At 50.3% G+C, this 26,369-nt stretch overlaps 1 protein-coding gene across 1 annotated transcript; it reads right to left on the reverse strand.

Moving 5' to 3' along the window:
• Positions 1-2,601: 2,601 nt before the first annotated feature.
• Positions 2,602-21,498, reverse strand: Pnpla1 (patatin like domain 1, omega-hydroxyceramide transacylase). The gene is made up of 8 exons (XM_090355319.1): positions 20,775-21,498; positions 11,424-11,656; positions 10,089-10,154; positions 9,582-9,791; positions 8,498-8,558; positions 5,071-5,643; positions 3,233-3,320; positions 2,602-2,731 (listed from the first exon to the last, which is right to left on the reverse strand). The coding sequence occupies exons 1-8, from the start codon at positions 20,977-20,979 to the stop codon at positions 2,602-2,604; spliced, it is 1,566 nt and encodes a 521-aa protein (XP_090211445.1). The 5' UTR covers positions 20,980-21,498.
• Between the last annotated feature and the right edge of the window lie 4,871 nt (positions 21,499-26,369).

Here is a 26,369-nt window from a genome sequence, read left to right on the forward strand (position 1 = left end):
GGCTGAGATCTGAGGATCAAGGTTCAAAGCCAGCCCGGGCACAAAAGGACCTGAGACTCTTATCTCCAATTAACCTCTAGAAAATGGGAAGTGGGGCTGAGTCAAAGGTAGGGTGGTAGCCTTGAGCTGAAGAGCTCATGGACAATACCCAGGCCCAGAGTTCATGCTCCATCACACACACACACACACACACACACACACACACACACACACACACACACACACACACAAAGAAAGAAAGAAAAAGAAAAAAGAAAAAAGAAGCACAGGCTTCTAGAAAGACCATTCTAGAAAGATACAACCAGAAGTGTGCCTGCTGTGGTCATGAAGACATTGAGCAGAAGGTTAGAAACACTGAATTGGAAAAATTTATGGACTCATGCCTACAATCGTAGCTATTCAGGAGGCTGAGATCTGAGGACCATGGTTTAAAACCAGCCTGGCTAGGAAATTCCATGATACTCTTATATTTAGTGAACCACAAAAAGTTGGAAGTATGGGGCCGGGAGTTTGGCCTAGTGGTTAAAGTGCTTGCCTAGCATGCATGAAGACCCGGGTTCAATTCCTCGGTACCACATACATAGAAAAAAGCTGGAAGTGGTGCTGAGGCTCAAGTGGTAGAGCTCTAGCCTTGAGAAAGTCCAAGGACAGTGCTCAGGCCCTGAGCTCAAGCCCAGGACTGGCAAAATAAATAAAATAAATAAATAAATAAAAAAGAAAGAATTAAAAAAAAAAAAAAAGTTGGAAGTAGGGGCCAGGAGTGTGGCCTGGTGATAGAGTGCTTGCCTAGCATGCACAAAGACCTGGGTTCGTTCCTCAATGCAATGTACACAGAAAAAGCCAGAAGTGGTGCTTTGGCTCATGTGGTAGAGCTGTAGCCTTGAGAAAACTCCAAAACAGTGCCCAGGCCCTGAGTTCATGCCCCAGGACTGGCCAAAAAAAAAAAAAAAAAAAAGACTAGTACTTAATCACTTGAACCACAGTTCTACTTCCAGCTTTCACACACACACACACACACACACACACACACACACACACACACACACACATATATATATATATATATTTTTTTTTTTGGCCAGTCCTGGGGCTTGAACTCTGGGCCTAAGTGCTGTCCTTTGGCCCAAAAAACACATGATAGGGCCTGGGCCCAGGACAGGAAAAATAGCAGAAAAATAAAAAACTTCAGTGTTTGCCAAAATATTAACATCTAGCTGGAGGGGTTTCTGGTGTTTTTTTACTTTCTATTTCTAAACTTGGAGTTTTGTTTTTTTTTTTTACAATGAATGTATGCTTTTTTTTAACGGTGTCTATTTTATTATTGCCCTCCTTTTACTTTTATTATTCTTGTTATTGTCATGGGGCTTGAACTTGGCCTTGGCATTGTACCTGAGCTAGCTCTAGGCTGGCACTCTACTACTTGAGCCACAGAAGTGCCACTTCTGGCTTTTTCTGTTTATGTGGTACTCGGGAATTGAACCCTGAAGGCTAGGCAAGCCCTTTATCAATAAGCCACATTCCCAGCCTTTCTTGTTTATTTTCTAAAATTAAAAAAAAGTATTTAAACTTTTCAAGTTGTTATTATAAAGGTGATTTGGACAAAGTCACCTTTCCCCTCTCTCCCTGGTTTTCCCTCCCATCTCCATCCATAATTTCATTCATTTTCAACATAGTATCTAGGGAGTACTATTGCTACTTTTCTTCATCCCTTGTCCTTTCATTTCTGTGCACCTCTCTTACCTTCCCAATGAACAAACAAGACAAAAAGAGCAAGGAAGAAGAAGAAAAAAAAACCCTCTTGTTTCCATTTCTTGGAGTTCATGTCAATAACACTACTTTATATGGCCTTTGTGCTTCTCCCTGAAGAATACACCCTGTGCCGTGGTGTAGGCTGTTTTAAAGACCAGAGAAAGCAATACAGTTACTTATCCTGCAGACAATCAGGTTTATAACAACAAACAAATGGATCATGTTTCTTTAAGGCACAGATGTTGAGCTGCAGTAGAGATAATGGGCTGGGCATGGAAGTTCACCCCTGTGGTCCCTGCTACTCCGGAGACCAGGTAGGAGGCTCATATCTGAGCTAGTCCAGGCAAAAGATAGAGGAACGTTTAAAAATTAAAAAAAAAACCAAAAATCTGCTGTTACTTATTTTTTTGCCAGTCCCAGGGCCTGAAGTGGGGGCTGGGGCGCTGGTTCTGACCTTCTTTTGCTCAAGGCTAGTGCTCTGTCACTTGAGGCACAGCACCATTTCCACCTTTTCCTGAGTGGTTTATTGGAAATAAGAGGAGCTCCTGCCGGGGCTGGCTTCAACCACCACCCTTCTAGTTCTGTCTCTTGAAAAGTTAGAATTGCAGGCATGAACCAAGGCTGCTCTTCTGTAGTAATCGTACGACATTCTCGGTGGTACCCCCGCCCCTGGCAGATCAGAGCCACTGTGTGTCCTGAGGAAATGCCCCTGGTGAGGCTGGCAGAGCAGGGGCTGTCACCAAGGCCTGGTGCCTTTCCCCCACCTCCCCACTCTCCCATACTTCTTGGACTGTTCCAGAGGACAGGCAGGTCCCGGCTCCCCCTGGGGGACTTAGGCCCAGGGAATCATGCTCACTGCGCTTTGCTGGCTGGTTTGGGGGCCCGGGGGTGGCGGGGGAAGCATTTCTGGGAGCCGCTGGTCTTCTGCTTGCTCTTCTGGAACACTTTCTTCACCCAGTTGGCGTCTGCGGCAGCGCTCGGCCTGGACACAGAGACCATGGTTTGTGGGGGGCGCATGAGCCCCAGGCCAGGCACCCAGGCCTGCGCACCAGCGAGCCCCCCACTGACTCTCAGGGGACACCCACCCCAGGAGCGCCAGGCCCAGCCGGGTCACAGCCATGTGAATGCAGGGCGGGTTTAAGTCATGTGAGCACAGCACAGAATGGTGTTAAATCCAATGGTCTAAGGTCAAAATGATTAAATGTACACCAACTCTGACCAAAAACAATATGTCATAAGGGGCTGGGAGTTTGGCCTAGTGGTAGAGTGCTTGACTAGCATGCTTGGTGATCCAGGTTCGATTCCTCAGCACCACATACATAGAAAAGCCAGAAGTGGTGCTGTGGTAGAGCGCTATCCTTGAGAAAGCCCAAGGACAGTGCTCAGGCCCTGAGTTCAAGCCCCAGGACTGGCAAAAAAAATGTCATAGGTGAAATTATGTGTGGAAGGAGGGAAGGAGGGAGGGAGAGAGGGAGAAGCTTACCTGGCGTGAAGCTTGCTGCCTGTATCCTTCCTCAGGGCTGGAGGCGGGGTGGCACCCTGACATTTTGGATGTGAAGAAGCTGGAGACCCTGCAGCCAGAAGGAAGGTCCAGGAAGATGGGGGGAGGTACTCGTAATGGCTGTAAAGAAGCCTGGGGCAGCTTCTCAGGGTTAAGCCCAGAGCGGAGCTGACTTCTGTGAGCATAAATTGGGGGAACCTTCCAGAAACATGCTCTGCAGAGGCCCAGCTCCCACCTGAGGCTGCAGGAAACACTGCTTCTTTCCTTTCAGAACAGAGAATATCCATAGCTTTATAGCCATTGTCCTCTCTCTGCCCTTCTGTCTCTGCCTCTGTCTGTCTCCCTCTCTCCCTCTTGGCAGTACGAAGGCTGAAACTCAGAGACTCCTACTTGATCTGCTTGCTTGCTTGATGCATTTCCTCTTGAGCTACACCTCCAGCTTAGCATTTTGCTGGTTAATTAGAGATGGAGGCTAGTAGATTTGTCTATTCAGATCGGCTTCGAAATGTAAAACTCTGGATCTCAGGCTGCTGAGTCCCAGGATTATAAGCACAAGCCATTGTTGTCCAGTGGGAAGCAAGGTCTTTGCATCTTTTAACAAGCATAGGATGTGTACATATGACGACTAATTATTATGTTACATAATCAACGCCTAATTATATGATTATGCAATATAATAACTAGCTATGAATTAGTTAGCATATGTAAATGCAAGTGCTATAAAATGTATTTAGATTCTTTTACCTTAAATTCTTCCATCAGAAACTTCTTGGATGTCCTTGGCTGTCCTGATTCTATTTGCTGTGGGGCTTAAGCATCTCTTTGCTTATGGATTTTTCTGGAACTTTTCACAATGCCCCCTTTCTCCAATACCACCCTAGCCATCAATAACAATTGGCATCATTGACTCCCAGAAGGGTCTCCTCTGCCCAGTTCCCATGGGTGCCCAGAGATGTTGCTGGTGGGTCTCCCTGGTAGACTATATGGGTTCTTTAACCAGAGTCACTGTCCTGAAAAGACAGCGCACTCTATGTCATGAGGACGAGCCTGTGCATGGCAGGAGAGTTTAGCGGCCCCACTGGCCTCCACCCACCAGATAGCAACTACAAATATCTCCCAATATTGTTCAGTGTCTCCTGGGAGTGTGGTTGCTGTCCAAAGTGTGGGGATGTTCTTGTCTGTTGTTGTTGTTGGTGGTGGTGGTGGTGTGTGTGTGTGTGTGTGTGTGTGTGTGTGTGTGTGTGTGTGTGAGAGAGAGAGAGAGAGAGAGAGAGAGAGAGAGAGAGAGAGAGAGGGCTTGAACTCGGAGCCTAGGTGTTGTCCTGAGCTCTTTCCCTCAAGGCTAGTGCTCTACCACTTTGAGCCACAACTCCACTTCCTGTTTTCTGATGGTGAGTTGGAGACAGTCTCACAAACTTTCCTGCCTAGGCTGAAACCAGAAGTGCTGACCCGCAATCCTCAGCTCTCAGTCTTCTGACTAGCTAGGATTATAGACATGAGCCAACAGTGCCCATCTGGACCTGCTTTCTTGTGTTTCCAGCATCAGTAGCTACATTGGTGCTTCTCAAGTATCTGTATTTGGTGACAATCTGTATGCACTTGGAAATGCAATGCAAATGAATGAGTAGAAAAGGGATCCAATCCCCAGTGTCTCTCCACGCCTTTCTGCTGTCCCCATGTCTAGGAACCAGGGGTTATTACACTGCCCCCTGATGGTGGCCCGGACTCACTCAGCGGAGCCCCTAGAGCCAATGGCCAAGGCCACCATCCACTCTCAGAGGATAGCAAATGTAATAAAACCAAGTCAAGAGGGTCTGTACCTTGGCATTGTTCTGGGCACACCTTCTCCACACGTGGCTGGTTTGGTGACGCTGAAGGAGAATCTTGGGGTGTTGGTTGAGGTGACCTCACAGCTGAGGGCCCCAGGGGCAGCCTGGCTGACGTGGACCCTTGGGAGGGTGGGGGTTGGGGCAGAAGTCCAGGTGGCTGTATCTGCTGTGGAGGTGACGCAGGTGACAGCTCAGGTGGGGGGGCGGGTGGCAAGTGCAGTGCTGAGGGCGATGCAGGTGGCACGTCACATGAGGCCAGGGGTGACGGGGGTGGCTGCTTGGATGAAAAGACAGGGCGTGAAGCCAGTGATCCTGTGGGCTGCTCACACGTGGATGTGGGTATCTCCCCAGGTGGGAACCCAGGTAAGTGGTCAGCGTCTCCATCCCCACTGGGGGTCTCCTGTGTGGGAAGCTGTGAGCATCCTCCCAGGCTGGCCTGCTGTGCTTGTGGGCTTGGTTGATTGTGTTCAGGACACTTGTGGTCAAGGGCAAGTTCTATCTGGCAGTACACCTCCACCCGGGGGAAGAGCACTCTCTTGGAGGGAGAGTTGAGGTAAGCAGCATCTAGAAAAAGCAACAGCCTACGTCACACGTGATGATAACCAAACCTTGGCACTTGCAAAAAGTGGCCCCTCTTCCTTCCTTCCTTCCTTTCTTCCTTCCTTCCTTCCTTCCTTCCTTCCTTCCTTCCTTCCTTCCTTCCCTCTCTTTTCCTTCCTTTTTTCTTTTTCTTCCTTTCTTTTTTCTCCTTTCTTTCTATTTGCCAGTCCTTGGGCTTGAACTCCAGACTCTGGACTCTGGGCACTGCCCTTGAGCTTCTTTTGTTCAAGCTAGTCCTCTACCACTTGTGCCATAGCTCCACTTCTGCCTTGATTTCAGTGATGATTCAATAGGGGTGTGTGTGTGTGTGTGTGTGTGAGAGAGAGAGAGAGAGAGAGAGAGAGAGAGAGAGAGAGAGAGAGAGAGAGAGAGAGAGAGAGACAGAGAGACAGAGACTTATCAGATTGTGAAAGGGAAGGAGGAGGGAGAATGCCTGGTGCCAAGTGGGTACTTCGGACACTGTGTCCCTGAGCCTCAGCCTCACCCGCCCACGTCCACATGTGTGGCAAGATGTGGGGGTCAGGTGTGCCAGCCAGCAGTGCCTTTCCCTCGGGCAGTGCTGCTGCAGGGGGTGAGTTCGCAGAGCAGCTGGCCTGGGTGCAGCAGTTGCGTGGTGGATTTGAGCCCTGGGGAGGGAGGAGGCCAAGGGTGCCAGAACCTGATTGAGGGAGGAGGCTCGAGTGACACGTTTCGGGGTGCAGCTTCCTGCTGGAGATGATCCCCAGGCTGAAGCAGCAGTCAGGCTGCTCTCAGATCCTGAGGTGGGGACTGGGAGCAAGCGTGCTCCCAGGGTCAGGAGCTCCTGTTCTGGGGCTGGGACCGGCTCCATGGTTTGGGAGAGGGCATGGAGGGAGGGGATGCGCCGCCCGTGTGCACACGCACTCGGGATGGGGATGCAGGATGCGGAGACTGCAATTGGAGCTGGGTCTGCTCGGGTTGGCCAGTCGGCCTTTGGACAGCTTCGGGCCATTGTAACACCCACCTTCCCCAGCAGCTGCCAATGGCTTGAGGTGGACGCCTGAGATTCCAGCACCTGCGTCATCCCAGGGTTTAAGGCTGCCAGTCACTCTTGTGAAATTGCCCACCCCCCTCTGTGGGCGGGCAGAAGGGTGGGGAGGGCACAGGGCTCCCAGAGGACTTCGGAGGGCCCATCTTGTCATGTACCCCACCCAACCTCAAGACTTGATTCTAGAGGATGAGGGAAAACATTCCCAAAGGAGGGAGATGGCTGTGGAGATGGCTGGGCTGGGCCTTTGTTGGGGGGAAAGGGGATGAGTCTGCTCTGAAATTTGAGGCTCAGCACGCAGCCACAGAGGAGAGAGGGGAGGACTCTCTAAGGCCCTGGCCAGTTCCTCCCATGCTGGGGTTCCATGCGCCCCATGCCCATCAGCCTATCCGCAGTTTGGACATTTGGGCTGGGTTTTCACAGCTGTCCCCTGGGTACCTATGATGGAAAGGAGGCTGTGGGACAGGGCCAGGATGTCCTGAGGACAGGTGGATGCTGGGTCTGAATAGGTGCCTGGCTGTCCCGGTTTGCCTTCTGTCACCCTCACAGTGAAACTCCAAGGTGGGCTTCAGGAGGGCTCCAAACTGAGGCCCAGGAGATTGACCAAATGAGCAAGGCTCCCTGGGTTCTGCTAGGAGCCATGATATACTTAAAAAACAAAAACACCAGATTATGAAACCAAGATTCCGAGAGAGCAAATGACCTTCCTAAGATCACACAGCTTTGGGATTGGGGGAGGGCATACAGATTACTTGTTTCCCTTAGCTCACCCTACTCTGCCGTTCTCTGCAATCTTTCCCCTCTGGGCTATTTGATGAAAGAAAGGATCCAGGAGAAAGTCAAGAGGCAGGATAAAGGGAGTTGTAAAAAGCAGGGTGGGGGGGGACAAGAAAGCAAAAGTAGAACATATTTTAGGAAGAAAATCTCATTCCATCCTTAATCTCACCCCTCCCCCATGGCAGTTTTTAAAGCTACATACACATAGAGGTCACCATGGCATCATTTATAGAAAGGGATATTTGGAAACTCAAAGGCATGATAAATTTTTTTACACAACAGTGAGGAACTATTATAAAAATGCCAAAAGACCAGCACAAGAGATCGTGTGGTATTAGAGTGAAAAATTTTGGAGACCAAGTTCTCTTTATCTGAAGCCATGTTCTAAGGAACATTGTTTCCTTTAACAAAAACATTTGCATGGCCACCCTGGAGTGTTCAATATGCACCTTAGAACCACCCTTCTATCCACCTACCAGGATATAAAGCCTAGAGGAAAACCAGCTAAGGGGCCACCTTCCCAAATCAGCACTGGACAATCTCTCCAGTCTGACCTGTTGATTGACATGTCACTCAAAGTCCTGCACAAGAATAAACAATTCACATCTAATTCTACTTGAACAATATGGCTTTATTACAAAAAGGATAAATGGGAAGAGGTGAAGTAAAATATAAAATTCTGCTGGAGAATTTGAGCTATATTTTACCTGAACACAGTTTTTCTATTTATTTTGCCTTTTTGGGGGGTGGGGGTACGGGGGATCAAACCCAGGACATTTCATTTGCTAGGCAAGTGCTTTTCCTACACTCCAGTCCCACAGTTTTATTTTTAATTCATAAATATGTGTCTATAAATGCCCTAATCATAGTCTCATGAATTAACCCAAAGCCTGCTTTCTGTGGGGAGATACAGTCTGTTGAGACTTGCTCCCCATTTCCATTTCTCCAGCCACCCCATGTGGGCGGCTGCCCTCTACTTCCTGTCCTTAACCCGCTTTTCAGCTGCCTCTCCCTTGTGGTCCACAGGGTACTTACTGAGCCTCCTCAGGTACAGGACAGTATCATCGTAGCCCCGGTAGTAGTACTCCTGTAAGATCTGAGAGACACCAGACAATAAGCAAGGCTGCTGGCCCTTCCCATTGCAGCCATTCTCCGTACTCCATTAACCTGTCCAGCATCCCATTCCTCACTCCTTGCTGAAACCTGGGGATGCCTTGCCAGTGGGGTCCTCCAAGAGCCGAGTCTGAGTGTGAGTTCAAGTCCCACTGCCATCACTTACTAGCTGTATGACTGGAACGGCTTACAGAAATATCCTGGGCTTTTCTGCCTAGCCTCCATTGCAGGCCCTGCCCTGCCCTTCCCTTCTCTTCCCTTCCCATTCTTCTGAAAAAAAAAAAAAAAAAAAAAAAGGTTTGGCCCAGCAGTGTGGCTTGATGGTAGAGTGGTAGAGTGCTTGTCTAGCATGCACAAAGGTTCAGTTCCTTGGTACCACATACACAGAAAAAGCCAGAAGTGGTACTGTGGCTCAAGTGGTAGAGTGCTGGACAGTGCCCAGGCTGAGTTCAAGTCCCAGGACTGGCACACACACACACACACACACACACACACACACACACACACAGGGTTTGGGGGCCAGGAGTTTGGCCTAGTGGTAGAGTGCTTGTCTAGCATTCACAAAGACCCAGGTTTGATTCCTTGGTACCACATACATAGAGAAAGCTGAAAGTGGTGATGTGACTCATAGGGCAGAGCACTAACCTTGAGGAAAACCCAAGGACAGTGCTCAGGCCCTGAGTTCAAGCCCCAGGACTAGCAACAACAAAGGGTCTGCACAGCATAAAGCAGGTGCTTTGGCTCACTGACTCTCAGCAAGGACGTGTCTGGTGACATTCCCACAACTGTTCTCACTTTATCCTGTTACACATGGGGAAACTGAGGCTGGGAGAGGACAGGTGCTCATCCCTAGACATAAGAAGATAGCAGCAAGGCCAGGAGTCCATCCAAGAGGAAGTGACCCAAGACGGGTTGAGGGGAGGAGGCACAGATGGAGCCTGCGTGGCCCTTGGTGGCTCTCAGCGCCCCTGCGCTCTGCCCTTTCTCCCCCCCCCCGACCTCTTACCACCAGGTCTGGGGGGAACAATGCATGCGTCATTCGGGTGATGTTCTCCAGGGAGAACTGGAAGGAGAAATTGCACAGGCGGAAGTCATGGAAGATGGCGGGGCAGTCCCGGGGACAGATGTCCTGCTGCCCGCTGAAGGTGGAGATGGTGATGGAGTCTGTCCAGAAGGAGCAGGGTTGCATACTCGTGAAGCCCCCATCGATGTACCTCTGGGGGAGCCAAGGGAGAAACACTTATCTGGGATCTGGATCCCCTACACAGAGGCTCTGGCTCCAAGGGACAGCAGGTCAGGAGAGGCTTTAGGACGGACAGACGGAGGATCTTGCGGATGAGTGACTAAGGTCACTGAGTGAGTCCTAAGTGGACTCCCAGCCATCTTAGTTGTGTTGGGATGGGGTTCACAGGGTTCTTTGGGGTCCCCCACTCTGCATAAAGCAAGAGACCATCCCCCTAATGTTGGCCCAGGGATTCCCCCAAGTGCTTCTGGGTCCCAGCCCAACACTTACCACTCCACGGTACGTGGGGGGTATAAGGCCACAGTAGACAGGAACAAAGCAGCTGCAGTACAGAGCCTGGGGAGAAAATGGGGCTAGAGATGGCGTAGGCCCTGGGGCTGGGATGGGAGAGCTCCCCTGCAGGCTGCTTTCCTCTCCTTCTCAGCTTCTTTAGGCCCAATGGGGAGGCACTGGCCTGGTGGGCAGAGCCTCAATGTCAACTGCAGGCAGCTTGAGGAGGACTGAGTGGCCCCAGGTCCACTGCTGATACCAGCAGTCCACAAACCAGAATCTGTGTCTGTCCTGGGCCAGGCCCTAGGATCAGGGGGTGACATAAGCACCTCTGGGAACACTCAAGGATGAGGAGGGGTAGCAGGGGACAGTACACAGATGACAGGCCTCCAGGAAGGCCCCTCTGGGCATGGTGGCCCCAAAAGAGAAGTGCAGGGCAGGAGGCAGTGAAGGAAGGGAGGGTTAGGGGGAGGAGTTTGGAGAAGCAGGAAGGGGAGTAGGAGGGAGACCCCAGAAGGCGGTCTAGCAGGTACAAGGCCCAGGTCTGCTGCTTTGGGTACAATGTGTATGGCCAGTGTGACTGGTAGATGTGAGGATGGGGTATCAAAGACACCGCTGTGAGGCAGGTATTGGGGGCTCACACCTGTAATCCTAGCTACTCAGGAGGCTGAGATCTAAGGATCCAAATTTGAAGCTAGCCTGGGCAGGAGAGTCTATGCGACTCTTATCTTCAACTAACCAGCAAAAAGCTGGAAGTGGAGGTGTGGCTCAGGTGGTAGAGCATTAGACTTGATCAAAAAAGCTAAGGGAAAGTGCCAGGGCTGGAGCTGAGGTCTCAGGAAGGGAGAAGGGTGGACATGAGGGATGGCTACCCAGCTTCACCAGCTTTGTGTGTGACTCACACCAGTGAGCTTAGCACGGCACGGGGGGGGGGTGAGTGGGGGTGATTCCATCTTCTATCTAGGGCCAGTGGAGGACAGGGGAAGGGCGAGCGGGGCCCTCTCTCTGACTCTTCTCGCACACATCGTAATTCAAGAAGGCACACACTATGACCTGGGTTGGCAAGCCCTGTGGGAGCCATGGCACCCATGCCCCGACTCCTCCGTGGGGATCTTGGGAGCTCAGGCATTAGGCCAGAGGCTGGGCGGAAGAGGGGCAGAAGCAGGCCTGGGGCTGGGGCTACTGTGCCCAGGCTGGGTGGTTTGGGGTCTGTCTGTGCTATCCCATCTAGCACTAAGCCTGGCACGGAGAGATGCTGGAGGGGCTAGAGAAGCAGAAAAGAGGAGGAGGGTGGGGCAGGCAGGGCCCACGGGGGCTGTGGCTAGGACCCCTTGCCTCAATGAGCTCTTCCTTGGACCTGAACTCCGAGACCACCACGCTTTCTCCGTCCTCCAGGCGGGTGAGGCCCACGTGAAGCTTCCCGGTGGTGACCTTGTAGGAGTCCTCGGGCAGCGCCTGGTACAGAAACCGTCGCATGGTCTGGACCATCTTGCAGGATGGGGACAAAGGGCCCAGGAAGGACTTCTTCACCTCAGCCAGACCCACGTTCAGGACTCTGAGGTACTCGTCTGCGGGAGGAGCAGAGAGGATCGGGGTGGCCTCAGTGCTGGATCGGGAGAGCAGCACAGTTTTCACGTAGCATCTGCTGCCACTGTGCCACCAGCAAAGCCCAGCATGGAAGGAGGCTTGGTCTCCACAGATCCCCAGCTATGCCAGGGCAGAGCTGAGCATGAGAATCCTGCTCCAAACAATCAAACAGAGGCTGAAGGGACACTGGATCCCCCTGTTCCTAACTCCCTACTGCTGCAGGGAACCCCACCTCAGACCACATTCTTGGGGTCCTAGATGAGATGGCTGGGAAGACACAGATGCAGTGGTTTTCTTGTTGCTGTTGTTGTTGTTGTTTTTCTAGTCGTAGGGTTTGAACTCAGGGCCTAAGTATTGTCCCTGTGCTTCTTCAGTTCCAGTCTAGCACTCTACCACACTACTACTTCTGGCTTTTTTTTTTTTCTGAAATTAATTGGAGATAAGAGTCTCACAGACTTTCCTATCCAAACTGGCTTTGAGCCACGATCCTCAGATCTCAGCCTCCTGAATAGCAAGGATTAGAGGCGTGAGCCACCAGTGTGAGTCTTTACTGGGTGATGCATGGGGCCTTTGCCTGGTATCCAGGACTCCACCAGTGAAGTTGGGGTTAAGAGCTAAGCAAGAAGTTCCATCATGTTTCATCTGACAACAAGATGCTGAAATGGGGATTCTACCATTTTACAGATCAGGAAATTGAGGCTCAGATAAAATAAGTTAACCAGGGTCCAATGATTTTGCCCAGTATATAGACAGAGTAAGCTGTTTTTTCCCCCTGGGAGAGGGGAGGTAGCACGAGTGGTCTAGGGTTGGAACTCAGAGTCTTGAACTTAATAAGCAAGCACTCTACTGCTTGAGCCATAGCCCCGCCCCTTTCTCCGCTTGAGTAATGTTCAAAGCAGTACAGGCAGGAAAGCCTATGAAACTACTATCTCCAAGTAACCACCAAAAAGCTTGAAGTGGCAGTGTGGCTCAAGAGGTAGAGTGCTAGCCTTGAGCACAGAAAAGCTCAGCGACAGGGCCCAGTCCCTGAGTTCAAACCCTGGGACCAATAAGCAGCCCCCCACACACACACATACACAAACTGGCCTATAGGAAGTTTTGGTGATGGCTTTCAGGAGCAGTGGTAGCCTGAGTCTACCCTAACACCGTGTGGGATCTACTACGATTGCAAAACAAAACAAAGTAAAGGCAAGGACTGAGAGTACCCATGAATCAGTTGGTAGAAGCACATCCTATCACCTGCCAACTTGGGGGGAGACTGTGAGTTAGTGGGGAGAAAGGGAGCTAGAAAAATCATTGAAGGAGCTGGGTGCCAGTGGTTCACACCTGTAATCCTAGCAACTCAGGAGGCTGAGTTCTGAGGATCTCAGTTTGAAACTAGCCCAGGAAGAAAAGTCCATGAGACTCTTATCGCCAATAAACTACCCAGAAAAGCCAGAAGTGGAGCTGTGGCTCAAGCGGTAGAGCACTGTTCTTGTGCACAGAGGCTCAAGGACAAGGCCCAGGCCCTGAGTTCAAGCCCCAAGACGTGAGACAGAGAGAGAGAGGGAGGGAGGGAGGGAGGGAGGGAGGGAGGGAGGGAGGGAGGAAAGGAGAGAGAGAGAGAGAGAGAGAGAGAGAGAGAGAGAGAGAGAGAGAGAGAGAGAGAGAGAGGTCATTGGAGGGGAGGAAGAGGATAAATTTGATGCATATTATTTGGTTCAATGTGTAGTGTTCACTCCCTTTACTAGGACAAACATTTTCTCTGCCTGTTAACTTCTAATATTCAATATAGTGCTGGATCACAAGTAGACACTTAATATACATAAATGCAAGTATAAATAATGAATAAATAAATGAACTCCAGAAGTCCAAGGACACTGAGGCCCAGAAAGAGGCATAGCTCTGTAAGGTGACACGAAGGGGTTAAAAACAGAAGCTTCCCTCCCCCACCACCATCTAGCCTCCTACGAAGTGAGAAATCGTAGAAAAGATGGACACTTGGCTGACAAGCCAGGCCACTGGGATCCGGAGTGCCTAAATTATATCTGCAGTGCAAGCTAGATCGGCAGGGGAGGATGGGGCTGTGAGGCCCCAGTCTCCATGGACTGGTAACCTAGCAACAACTTCTAGCTCAACCAATCACTGGAGGCACCTGCCTGCCGCCTTCCCCTGCAGGCAGGCAGCCCCTGTAGAGTGTACCGGGAAGCCCCGGCAGCCCTGGGGAGGCTCTGTTGAGAAGAGCATTCCCAGGAAAGCTCTGACAATTCTCAGGATCCATGCAAGCATAGTCTGGAAGTCTGCTACTCCTGCCTGGTCCTCAATGGCAGGTCAGAATCTCCACCTGAATTATTATGATTATTAATTATTGTAACATTAGTGGTTTGCCCAGTCTTTCCAACTGTCATCTGTTTATCCTCACAGTGACAGCCAACACAACCCTGGCTTATGCATTAACTGATTTCCACACCCTGCACAGGATTAAAAGCAGGCTTAAAGCTAGTGTCACGGGCCGGGAGTTTGGCCTAGTGGTAGAGTGCTTGCCTAGCATGCACGAATACCTGGGTTCGATTCCTCGGTACCACATACCTAGAAAAAAGCCAGAAGTGGTGCTAGGCTCAAGTGGTAGAGCTCTAACCTTGAAAGTCCAAGGACAGTGCTCAGGCCCTGAGCTCAAGCCCAGAACTGGCAAAAAAAAAATCTGAAATGGAAAGCTAATATATAAACAATGGAACACATGGCAATTCTGAGTTAAAGCCAAGTAGGTCCTGGACCCTTTAGAGTTGATCCACACCACCTTTGGAAAAAAGCCCCCCAGACCACACCCTGAAAGTCTGCTCTCTCTAATGCTCTAGATAAAAAGCCCTGTCCAGCCACATACCTAGCTACACCGGAGGCCGAGATCGGAGGATTGTGGTTGGATGCCCACCCAAGTAGATAAATCCAAGACACTTTTTTTTTTTGCCAGTCCTGGGCTTAAGCTTGGGGTCTGAGCACTGTCCTTGGATTTTTCTCAAGGCTAGAACTCTACCACTTGAGCCTCAGCACCACTTCTGGATTTTTCTATGTATGTGGTACCAAGGAGTCAAACCCGGGTCTTTGTGCATGCTAGGCAAGCACTCTACCACTAGGCCAAACTCCCGGCCCGTCCAAGACACTTTTATCTCTAATTAATCAGCAGAAGCCAGAAGTAGAGATGTGGTTCAAGTGGTAGTGCTCTAGCCTTGAGTAAAAAAAGGCAAGGAAGAGCATAAGGTCCTGAGTTCAACTTCAGTACTGGTATGCACATACACTTATTTACACACACACACACACACACACACACACACACACACACACACACACACACGCTTTCCAGTTGGGTGCTTCTGTTGTGTAACTAGCACGTTCAGAGCTTTTCTAGAGCCTCTAGTCATCACGCCTTAACATGAAAGCACAAAGGATTGTTTAAGGAAAATATTGAAAATACTGAAATATGTATAATACCTGCTCCTTTAGTGAGCTAACATGGTTGTACATGGTACAACCGCCAGGCAATGACTTCATTTCTGTCCCATTTTTATATTAAGATAGGAATTTGTCAAGCTGTTTGATCTCACTTCTTTGGCCAGTGTTCAGATGACTTCCTGGCCTGCAGTGTTTGGTGAGAAAGCCGCTGTGTTATCTGCAATGTCAGTTCTGAGGCCATGATTTGAGTGGAGGCAGAGCCCAGAAAATTTAGACAAACCCCAGTTGGGTTCTGTTGTATAAATCTGGAGAAACATTTAGTCTTTCCAAATCCCTGTTTTCTCATTTGTAAAGCTATTACAATGATAGTACCTGCTTAATGAGGTTAGGAGGGAATTAAAGAAAGGAAACTGTTTATTGGAGTCAGTCCCCTGAGCCTGGGCTGAGAGTCCCCTGGGAGTGTGACTTCGAGTGCCTCTGAAGCATGTTTAAGGATAAGACCATGAGAGGAAAAGGCCTACGTCTCCTCCACTGGCCAGTGAGCAAAAGGGAGGCCACTCTTCCAAGTGGAAACAGAAGGAAGGGAAGGAGAGACAGCGTGGATGCTGGGGTAGGCTCTGATCTGAGCCCCCTATACTCCCCCTACTAGATACCACCTGAAGACCACCAGGTAGGAGGCAAGTCAAGCATGAGAAAAGTGTGGGGTTTGTTCTCAGAAGCCAGTGGGTGGGCTTCTTGACTAGGATGCTTTCCTAAGTGGATTCCATTTTGTTGCAGGAGATCCCAAGGATAAGGTTAAGCCTTGAGGATGGAGAGGAATGGGGTGGGGTGGCACCTCTGGGAAAGGGGAAACTCAGCAAAGGTACAGAGAAGTACAAGAAAAACAGCCAAAGAGCCTGTTTTTTGGTGGGGGAACATGAGCTGGGCACAGGGATGAGCTAGAGGAGGGAGGAGCCAGGCCCCTCCTCACAGGACCACAAGAGAAACATTTTTTTTTTTCTATTGTCAGTATTGGGGCTTGAACCCAGGGTTTTAGTTTTGGTTTCCAGTGTTATCCCTTGGCTTTGTTACTCAAGGCTAGTTACTCTACCACTTGAGCCACAGCTCTACTTGTGGGGTTTTGGTGATTAATCGGAGATAAATCTCACAAATTATTCTTCCTGGGCTGGCTTCAAACCACCCTCCTATGATCTCAGCCTCCAGAGAAACTAGGATTACAAGTGTGAGCACTGGCTGCCTGGCTAGGAAGAGATCTTTGCTTCCTGTGAGTTTCAGTCCATGGTCCAAAGACACTGGGTTTGCAGGTCACCCAGCCCCCGTGCTCCATGCAGACACTCAGCAGCAGCCCTCCAGGGCTTCCCCAAGGACAGCTTCTCCCTGTCCCCAGGCGTGACTCTCCCAGCAGAGATGCCTCTGCTCAGCCAAAAACTGCCTGTCTGAAGCCCAGTGTTAGTTGCCCTGCACTATTCGCCACCTGGAGGTGTTCAGCCAGCGTCGCCATGATGTGGCTTTCTCAGTCAGAAGCCAAGGATCCTGCCAGACCTGTTTGCCCTCCACTCCGCCTTCCATGAGGCCTTTCATGACTGAGGTGTTGGCTCACCTTATGCCTTTAATGTCCTAATGCCACATTGGAACTTTCTGGCATTAGAACTATGGGGTGGCTGCCTCTGAGTTTCAATAGATAGTAAGTTCCTTGGAGCCAAAGTAGAATTGAATCTGGCTATGTATCTTTGTATCTCTGCAAAGAGGAAAGGAGGGAGGGAAAGAGGGAAGGGAAGAGGGAAGGATAAAAAGGGAGAGAGGAAGGGAAAAAGGAAGGATGGGAGGAGAGGAGATGAGGAGGAAGGGAAAAAGAGGAGGGAACAAGGGGAAGGAGGGAAGACAACAAGAAGAAAGAGAGGGAAGGAGGACTTGCCATGGACTCTATATAGAGAAAGAGGCCAAGTAGTACTTTAAGTAGAGATGGAGTTTCAAGTCTAGCAAATATCCATTCTGAGCTAAGAAAAAGATTTGTATTGTGCCAATGTATTGTGCTTACTCCTGCCTAAATTGGAGATTATTATGGAGACAACCTCCCCTCAGGGGAATGGATGAATCAATGAACGTTGACTGCATCTCTGATGAGAACTAGGCCCCATGTTAGGTGCTTTGACACATGTCCTCCCCATTGCAGGAGTAGGCACACACATCAGAAGGTGGGCCTGCTGCCATCTAACCTGCCACCGAAAGTGAGCAGCCTCAGGACAGAAGCTGCCAAGCTGGGAGTAGAAGGACAGGGCACACCCCAGGCCATGGGGTGGGGGGTCAGACATGAGCCATGTGTTTAAGAATTTTGTTTAAAAATAGATAGATCTAAAGGAAACAGAACCCACTCCTCCTAGCAATGGAAACTCTAAGACCCTCAGAAATACTTCTATCAAATGGTACTTACTAATTGTTGCAAATGAACTATACAACTTGTGGGTGAAGATGAGAGGGAAAAACTGGGAGAGGAAAGGAAGGAGTGACATAGTCCAAAAATGAAATGCACTCTTTACCTGGCGTATGTGATGGTAACTCCTTTGTACATTGCCTTTATAATAATAAAAAATTAAATTAATAAAATTTTTAAAAAGCTGGATTGCCACTGGCTCACGCCTGTAATCCTTGCTACTCAGGAGGCTGAGATCTGAGGATCATAGTTCCAAGCTAGCCTAGGCAGGAAAAGTTCATGAGACTCTTATATCCAATTAACCACAAGAAAACCAGAAGTGGCACTGTGGCTCACTGTGGTAGAGCACTAGCCTTGAGGGAAAAGAGCTCAGGGATAGCATCCAATCTATGAGTTCAAGTCCCACTACTCAGTCTCAAGTAGGCCAGATCCAGAAGACTCAAACCATGGCTCACAATCAGGATATGGGAACTAAAGAAAATCAATCCAATATAAATATGTCTCTGTAAGGTCATACAACTTCCCAGTTAGGTAGTGCCAAGAGCTGACTTTGACTTAGTAGGGAAATTAGAACTCAGATGTCCTATTAGATGTCATGTTGATCTGGCCACATGGGAGAACAACTTAGCTTGGTGTCACACAGTACACAGTACCCACCCTGGAATGACACTCTGTGCCACTAACAAGGATGCTCTCTGCCACCAAGACCAGGTATGCCCATTCATGGGGTGACCTAAAGTGTGGTGCTGAGAATGAGATAGCCAGAGACCTAACTCTCGCGATATTTCACAGGCCTCACTTTTCCTTCTGCTTACAACACTCTCCTCAACATATCCTCAGCTCCACATATCCTCGCCTTGCTCAGGGCAACGTCTAGCCCTAGCCCTCCATCCTCATGGGTAGCAACCCCCACCCACCCTGCTTTGCCAGGAGCCAAGGATATAAAAGCTAGTTTGACCAAGTGCTATTTGCATGACCTTAGGCTAGTGTGTCAAGTGTGCCGTGATTCAGTTTCCTCCTCTGTAAAATGGGGATAATGACAGTTTTCCCCTAGTAGGGTTGTTGTGAAGACTGAATGAGTTAACATATATCAAAGACTTAGTACAGGGCCTACTATGAGGGGAGAGTAGTTAATAGTAAATAATGTGGCAGTAAAATGACTGGACTGTAGCAGGTACCCACAGTTCACCCTTCCCTCATCTTCTTCCTCTCTCTCTCTCCCATATATCTATCTTTCTTTCTTTCTTTCTTTTTTTCTTCCTTCCTTCCTTCTTTCTTTCTTCCTTCCTTCCTTCCTTTCTTTCTTTCTTTCTTTCTTTCTTTCTTTCTTTCTTTCTTTCTTTCTTTCCTTTCTTCCTTTCTGTCATGGGGCTTGAACTCTGGCCCTGGGCACTGTCCCTGAGTTCTTCAGTTCAAGGCCAGCACTCTATCACTTTGAGCCACAGCACCACTTCCAGTTTTCTGGTGGTTAATTGGCAATAAGAGTCTCACAAACTTTCATGCCTGGGCTGGCTTTGAACCATAATCCTTAGAACTCAGCCTCCTGAGTAGCTAGGACTGCAGGCACGAGCCATTCTGCTATAAGTATAAGCGATGTAAAATCTGGTCCTTGATCACACAACGGGATTCACTTCCTGTCCCTTCCCCTGTGCTCTTTGGCCAACACAGCCTGGCCAAGTAGGTTTGTGATCATATTGAATGAACTGGATGAATTCTAACAAGTCAGCATCAGAGGGTGAAGGTTCTGTGAACTTATTCAGATTCTGATTGAGAATTGGATGGAAAGGCAGGAGGAGAGTGGAGAGTGGGCAGACCCTAGAGGAGGGATAGGCTCTCACCAGGCCTCGCCTGAAGCCCTGGCTTAGTGGGCCACACTTGCAGAGAACTCCACAGAGGAGAAGATATTGAACCCTTGAACCCTGGCAGAGAGAGAGAGAAGAGAGAGAGAGAGAGAGGGAGGGAGATGCTGGGGCCATGGAACAAGTAAACATTTCCCATTCTATATTGTAGATTTCCCGTGGTTGGAATCCCATGGTTGAGAAGAGAGCTTTGTAACCAAAACTCCCCAGTGCAGAGGTGGGAGGGGAAGCGGCTGCTTGCACAGGAGATGATCTGTCTGCAGCTTCTACCAGCATGAGATCTCACCAGCTCAACCTTCTAGCAAGGTCTGTCTTTGTCTTCATGACCAGCCATGCATCACACAAACTCCACTGGGCACTCATCCCTCATTTACTTCCTGCCTCACCCTCTCCAGCCCACTCTGTCCAGGTCTATAAGCTCTGGAAATGAGGCTCTGTCAGGATCTCCCTCTACAGATGAAGAAACTGAGGCATAGAAAGGGCATTGCCTGTGTCTTGCCAGGCTGAATTCCCAGTACCACAGGGCAGAGCTACCTGCTGTGACCATAGCCCATTTGACTGGCTCAGCTGCTTCTCTGGCTTTGCCTTCCTCTACCTTCCTCCGCTCTATAAAACTAGGCCTCTAAAATGTCCTTTCTCTGCGACCGCAGACAGTTTGTTCCTTTGCTCAGGTCTCTACTTCCATGTCAACCTTACTTCCTACTTTTCTTTGTTGTTGGTGGTGGTTGTGGGGCTGAAACTCCGAGCCTGGACACTATCCCTGAGCCTCTTTGTGTTCAAGACTAGGACTCTACCATTTGAGCCACAGAGTCATATCCACTTTTCTGGTGATTAACTAGAAATAAGAGTCTCACAGACTTTCAGCTGGGGCTGGCTTCAAACCACAAAGCCCAGATCCCTGCCTCCTGCACAGCTAGGATTACAGGTGAGCCTCCAGCACAGGCTTCTGCCTGGGTTCTTGTTCTCAGCTTCTTGCTCCTCACCCTCTAACTTCAGGGTTTCCCTCTTTCTCAGCATCTACCCTCACCAAGCTGATACCAATCAGAAAGGTTGCGTCTCTAAGAGTATTTTGCATTTTAAAAGGGGCCAGAGCAGCCCTGCACCTCTTAAGGCTGAGTCTTGGCACAACTTCACATACCTGGCTATTAGACAGTCTGCCTCTCCCTTCCCAGCCCCGGTGCCCAGGGCAGCTCACAGCCACAGACCTTGAGCGAGAGGGAGAGCAGTCCACACTCCTCTGCGGCTCTGAGGTTGCCAACCCGGCACAGGTCCTGCCAACCCTCCCCTTCCTTCTTGCCTCCCAACCCTCCAACCCCCGCAGTGGCTCCTGTGCTGGGGAGAAATCTCTCTCCAGGGAGCCCCGAACAGAGGCTCAGGCCTTACCCATTTCAATCCCGCAAATCACCAGGGCTGCGATCACTGCACCTGCCGAGGTCCCTGCAAAGCGATAGGCAGTGTCCAGCATCCGGGGGGCCAGGTCTCGCAAGGCGTCCACGGCCCCAGCCTGGTAGTACGAGAGGAATCCACTGCCCGAGAAGGAGATGGAATGAGGGCAGTCCGGGTCGCCTTTGAACACCTGCTCATCCATCTTCTTGGTTTCTGCTGTCCCTCAAGGTGGAGGAAGGTCTCCGATCCTACCCTGCTGCTTGAGCCTGGCCTGATGCTCTCCCTGGAGACTCACCCCCCACCCCCACAGCTTCCCTGCCAGCCTGGAGCCTGGAATGTGGCTGAGTTTACCAGTTTGGCAAAGCACCCATGGGCCGCTCACACAGCCTCCGCCGCCTGGGCCTGTTTAGTTGTACCAGGAAGCAGATCCAAAAGATAGGAAACGTGCCCAGGCCCACCACAAGGCCCAAGAATCTCCCCGAGATGTGTGAGCAGGGACTTGAACCTCGCTTCATTGCTTGATGAGATCCATTGTAGGTTGGGCAGCCGTCGGCTCGGCCCCACGGCACTGAGTGCTCACAGCTCTCTTACACAGGGCTGTGCCCGCAGAGGCAGACACTGTGCACGTCCCAGCCAGGGTTCTGCACACCCCATTGCAAAACCTGTGCCAGTGGCTCTCTCTGGGTGTCTCCCTCCCTGCCAGGCTGCTCCAGGGAGAGTGACAAGCCGCCTTCCCTGAGATGTCCTGTCCCCTCCTCCTAGAGGCAGGGCAGCCTGTGGCTTCAGCCTCAGTGGGGACACCCACGCAGCTCTTAGACTCCGCCCCTCCCAGGCTCCTCTAGGCTGTGTAGATAGGAGATGGGTTATTAGATTATTTTTTTTCTTACATAAGCACCTCTCTCTGTTTACTGACTTGTTTCTCTTACTTGGATTATAAAGGAATAGAAGTCTGCTTCCAGGGATCTGACTTTCCACATCTCTCCAGGTCTCACAGACCCTTCTCTTTCTTCCTTTCCTAATTAATTTATTTGTAAATTTTTTGAGGGGGAAGGGAGTTTCTTTTTGATACAGTGTCTCACTATGCTAGCCCAAACTGGATATGTAGCCAGGTATTGGTGGCTCACACCTGTAATCTTAGCTACTCAGGTTGAGACCTGAGGATCAAGGTTCAAAGCCAGCCTAGGCAGGAAATTCTATGAGACTTTTAGCTCCAATTAACCAGCAAAAAGCTGAAAGTAGAGCTGTGGTTCAAGTACTAGAGTGCTAGCCTTGAGCACAAAAGCTCAGGGACAGTGTCCAGGCCCTGAATTAAAACCTGAGAACCAGCAGACAGACAGACAGAGTCAGAGACACACACATCCCACTGGATATGCACTCCACTGGTTGGTTTTGAACTTGCCTCAGCTTCCCCAGTGCTGGGATAACGGTGGGCACCACCCACACCCGGCCTGCTCGCTTCTTTTGACCCTGAGTCAGCACTGCGTAACTAAGGGTCAAATCGCCATGCTACTTGCTTCCTAAGTGTACAAGAAAAAACCACCAACATGAGATCTCAACTATTCAGAATGCGGGGTACCTGCTTCCCACTGTGAGATGAGCAGTGTAACTGGGGACATTGAACTCCACCACTGCACAGCTTGGGGAGTGAGGGTGTGGGATGTTGCGGGGGGGGGGGGGGGCACATAGTGGGGTGGGGGGAGGGGCATGACAATGGCACCTCCCTCTTGGCAGAGGAATATTTCTCACCAAGGCAGGGTACAGTCCTATCCCCCATCCCCACACAATAGCAGAACCAGAATTAGAATCAAAACTAGCATCACCCCCCCCCAACTCCTAATCTAGCTTTAGACACTGTAGGAGGTGACGGCAAGGGCTCCTTTGGGGGCCCTGGCTCCCAGCAGTTCTGATGGTCTCACTGCTTCCAGTGACAAGGAGGCAGGGATGGGGAAGGTGAGGCAGGGATGGGGAAGGTGAGGCAGGCTTTGCCTCGGACAGACACCTTCAGACATTTCATTAATGGGGACGAGAGCTTTAGACAGATGTGTGTGATGGGGAGAATGTGTACGTGCATCCCACTGTGGAGGAGGGTGGGGTGTGGCAGGACAGAGCTGACAGCTTTTGGGCCGACTCTGGGATGCCAGGTCATTGCCACTGAGGGTGGGCTAGCCACCATGGAAGCCAGGAGAAGCTCTACCTCCTACCAGCTTCGTAAGAACCAGAATGGCAAAGGTTAACTAACCGGAGTCCCACGCAAGGTGATCTGTAATTAAATAATACATTGTGCAAGACTAGATGGCTGCTGGAAGACTTAGGGTGTGGGCTAGAGCTGAGAGGTGCTGTGTGGAGCTATGTGCAGGACTGAAGAAGGAAGAACGGGGTACCAGCAGAGAAGCAGCTAGGATCACCTTCCTACAGAGGACAGGCTGACGGGCACAGGCTCAGGGCTTCCTCTTAGACATGAGGCTGACTGTTGGAAGCAGAGTTATGGCTGGAGTGGTAGAGCTCTAGCCTTGAGTGGAAAAAGCCAAGCAAGAGAATGAGGCTCTGAGCCTAATCCTACTATAGGCACAAAAGGAGAGAGAGAGAGAGAGAGAGAGAGAGAGAGAGAGAGAGAGAGAGAGAGAGAGAGAGAGAGAGAGAGAGAGAGAGAGAGAGAGAGAGAGAGAATATATCTGGATGTCTGTGGCTTATGCCTATAGTCCACTTAGAAGGCTGAGAGCTGAAGATCATGGTTCAAAGACAGGAAAAGTCCATGAGACTCTTACTTCTAGTTAACTAGAAAAACAAAACAAAACAACAACAATAACAAAACCCCACAGGCCAGAAATAGAGGTGTTGCTCAAATGGGAGAACACCAGACTTGGGCTGAAAAGCCAAGCAAGAGTATGAGGCCCCAGAACTACTGCCAAAACCCAAACCAAAACCAGAGGCTGACTCTCAACTCTGCTATTTACACTGCGAGTGGTGGGATTCTGAACCACAGTTTCCCAGTTTGCAAAAGCAATAATAATTCCTTTGTTCACAAGCAGCAGTTGTAAATGTGAAAGATAAAGGCTGTAGGTGTCTGGTGGGGGACGTGTCTACAATTATCCCAGAGCGGTCGAGTTCACGTCATCTGGAACAGATGGGCCCTGAAGATGACGCGGAGGGGAAAGGTGAGCTCAGGGAGCCAGCACGTGTGCAACGCGCAGCAGGCAGGAAGCCGTTGCAGGGAAGAGAGGGCTGGAAGGGAGAGGACCAGGTGGATGGCAGGAAGGAATATGGTGGCACTCAGGCCAGGCTGGCAGCTGGAGGAAGCTAGCTAAGGCAGTCCTGGCTGCAGAGGAGTCTTAGCACGCAGACTGGACTGGTTGGATAGGCATGATGGGCAGGTGAGTCACGGCTGATGCCTGGTTTTCAGCTTGTGGGTAGGGAGGGGTGAGGCCGCCTCTGACAGACCTGGGAAAACTGGATGAAGCATGAGTGTTGCTTTGCAGATGTGTCTAGGGTGGCGGCCAGAGGTTGGCAGTATGGGTCCAGGGCTGCCCTGGAGGTAGGGAAGGTGGGCAAGGAGCCAGCGCATGGCTAGGGAGAAGTTTCTCCTTTCCGGTTGTCTGGTGTCCCTGGTGAGGTGGTCAGGCCACTGCTCCATGTATGCTGCAGAAGCCAGTGTCCTGCGGGGATTTCGGAGAACACGGCGTGTCTGCTCAAATGCACATACAACTGCACACATGAGAAGCCCCCAGAGAAGGCTCTAAGGGGGAGACGCCCCCCCACCCCAACTCAGAGTGGATCTCAGAATCTCACCAGCTGGTGGGCTCCAGGCCTCACTGCTGAATGATTCAGAATCCCTGCCTCAGTTCCCATACACAGATTCAACCCAACCCCTGGGGTGATGGCACAGTTCAGGAGCTGGTGCTGGACGCATGGGCATGGGTAAGATATGGGAGGCCCCTCCAGGATTATTCCTGGAGCTCCGGGAGGATCAAGATTCCAGGTTGGCTTCTCAATGATGGCACCTGGCCTGTGCTTACAACCTGAAAACTGCACCCTGGTCATTACTTAATGCAATGGAGTAGGAAAGTCTGGGCATTCCTTAGGAATATTCGTGTCCTAGATATTTCACCTGAGTCTAATTGAGACCTAGTGCCTCATGCCTGGGAAATCCAGGGTGTGAACAAATTAAATGCTGCCAGAGAGAAAAAATCAGGCTGGCAGAAACCACAGCTCGCTACAGGGCTGCCAGTCGGTGCCCACTGGTTCCTTACCCACCTTCTTGTCAAACAGCTGAGAAGGTGGGAGTTTGGTTTCCCAGCATCCCTTGCAGCTAAGGCACTCATGAAATGCATTTCTGAAACAAAGAGAAGTCTGGGGAAGCCTGGGGAGGCTTCTAAGGAAGATTCTCCAGCTTTATCTTTCCTATATACCATCCCCCAAAACTGTGGGGTTCTAATAATTGAAACACATTCTAAAACTATAACTTGCCAAGTGCTAGTGGCTTACACCTATAATCCTAGCTACTCAGGAGGCAGAGATATGAGGATGGCAGTGCAAAGCCAGCCTGGGCAAGGAATGTCTATGAGAATTTTATCTCCAAAGAAATACTCAGAAAAAGCCAGAAGTGGTGCTGTGGTTCAAGTGGTAGAGCACCAGCCTTGAGCAAAAGAAGCTCAGGGACACACCTAGGCTCAAGAGTTCAAGCTCCAGGATTGGCAAAAAATAATAAAATGAAACTATAGTTTCACATATGTGACTTTTTTTTTGTCTGTTGTGGGGTTTGAACTCAGGGCCTGGACACTGTCCGGGAACAAAGCTAGTGCTCAACCACTTGAGCCACAGTACCACTTCCAGATTTTTCTGAGTAGTTTATTGGAGATAAGAGTTTCACAGTCTTCTGCCAGGGCTGGCTTCAAACCACGACCCTCCGATCTCCGCCTTCTGAATGACTAGGATTACATGTGAAGCCACCAGTGTTGGATTTTGTTTTTGTTTTCTTGGCAAAGTAGACGTGAGGCTCACAAAAGCTGGTGTCAGTGGCTCACACCTATAATCCTAGCTCCCCAGAAGGCTGAGTTCTGAGGAGTGAGGTCCAAAGCCAGCCTGGGCATCAGAGTCCATAATACTCTTACCTCCAATTAACCATTAGAAAACTGAAGTTGTCACTGTGGCTCAAAGTAGTAGAGCACTAACCTTGAGCAAAAAGAGCTCAGGGACAGCGCCCAGGCCCTGAGTTCAAGCCTCATGACGGACCAAAAAAAAAAAAAAAAGTTTTTCAGAATTTTCTGCCTAGTCTGGCATCAAACCACAAGCCTCCAAATCTCAGCCTCCTGAGGAGCTAAGGTTATGAGCCTGAACCATTCATGGGAATTCAGCACTTATAGGGGCCTGGGGCAGTGGTCTGACCAGCTGAGGAGCTGGAATCCGTCTGAATTGAATGCACATTGACCAGGCTCAAGCGGGCTGACCTGACTGACTCATTTACCCCGGGCAAGCAAGTGGAGAAGCCCACTACTGTCGTTCTCTCTTCTCTCCCGGGGAGCACAGACGGCAGTCACACATGCCCCTGGGGTCAGGGGTAGGCCTCTGAGCCCCTTCAAGGAAGCACTTTGGCAC

The sequence above is a fragment of the Megascapheus bottae genome, chromosome 22 (genome assembly GCF_031878675.1).
Source record: "Megascapheus bottae isolate mThoBot1 chromosome 22, mThoBot2.hap1, whole genome shotgun sequence".
In the NCBI taxonomy this organism is placed as follows: Eukaryota; Metazoa; Chordata; class Mammalia; order Rodentia; family Geomyidae; genus Megascapheus; species Megascapheus bottae.

Coding starts and splice junctions, on each gene's coding strand:
- Pnpla1 (XM_090355319.1), bottom strand. CDS start 20,979: ATGGATGAGCAGGTGTTCAAAGGCGACCCGGACTGCCCTCATTCCATC. Junction 11,657..20,774: donor GATTTGCGGGATTGAAATGG/GTAAGGCCTGAG, acceptor CTCCTCCCGCAG/ACGAGTACCTCAGAGTCCTG. Junction 8,559..9,581: donor TGTTCCCCCCAGACCTGGTG/GTAAGAGGTCGG, acceptor GGTGTCTCTCAG/ATCTTACAGGAGTACTACTA.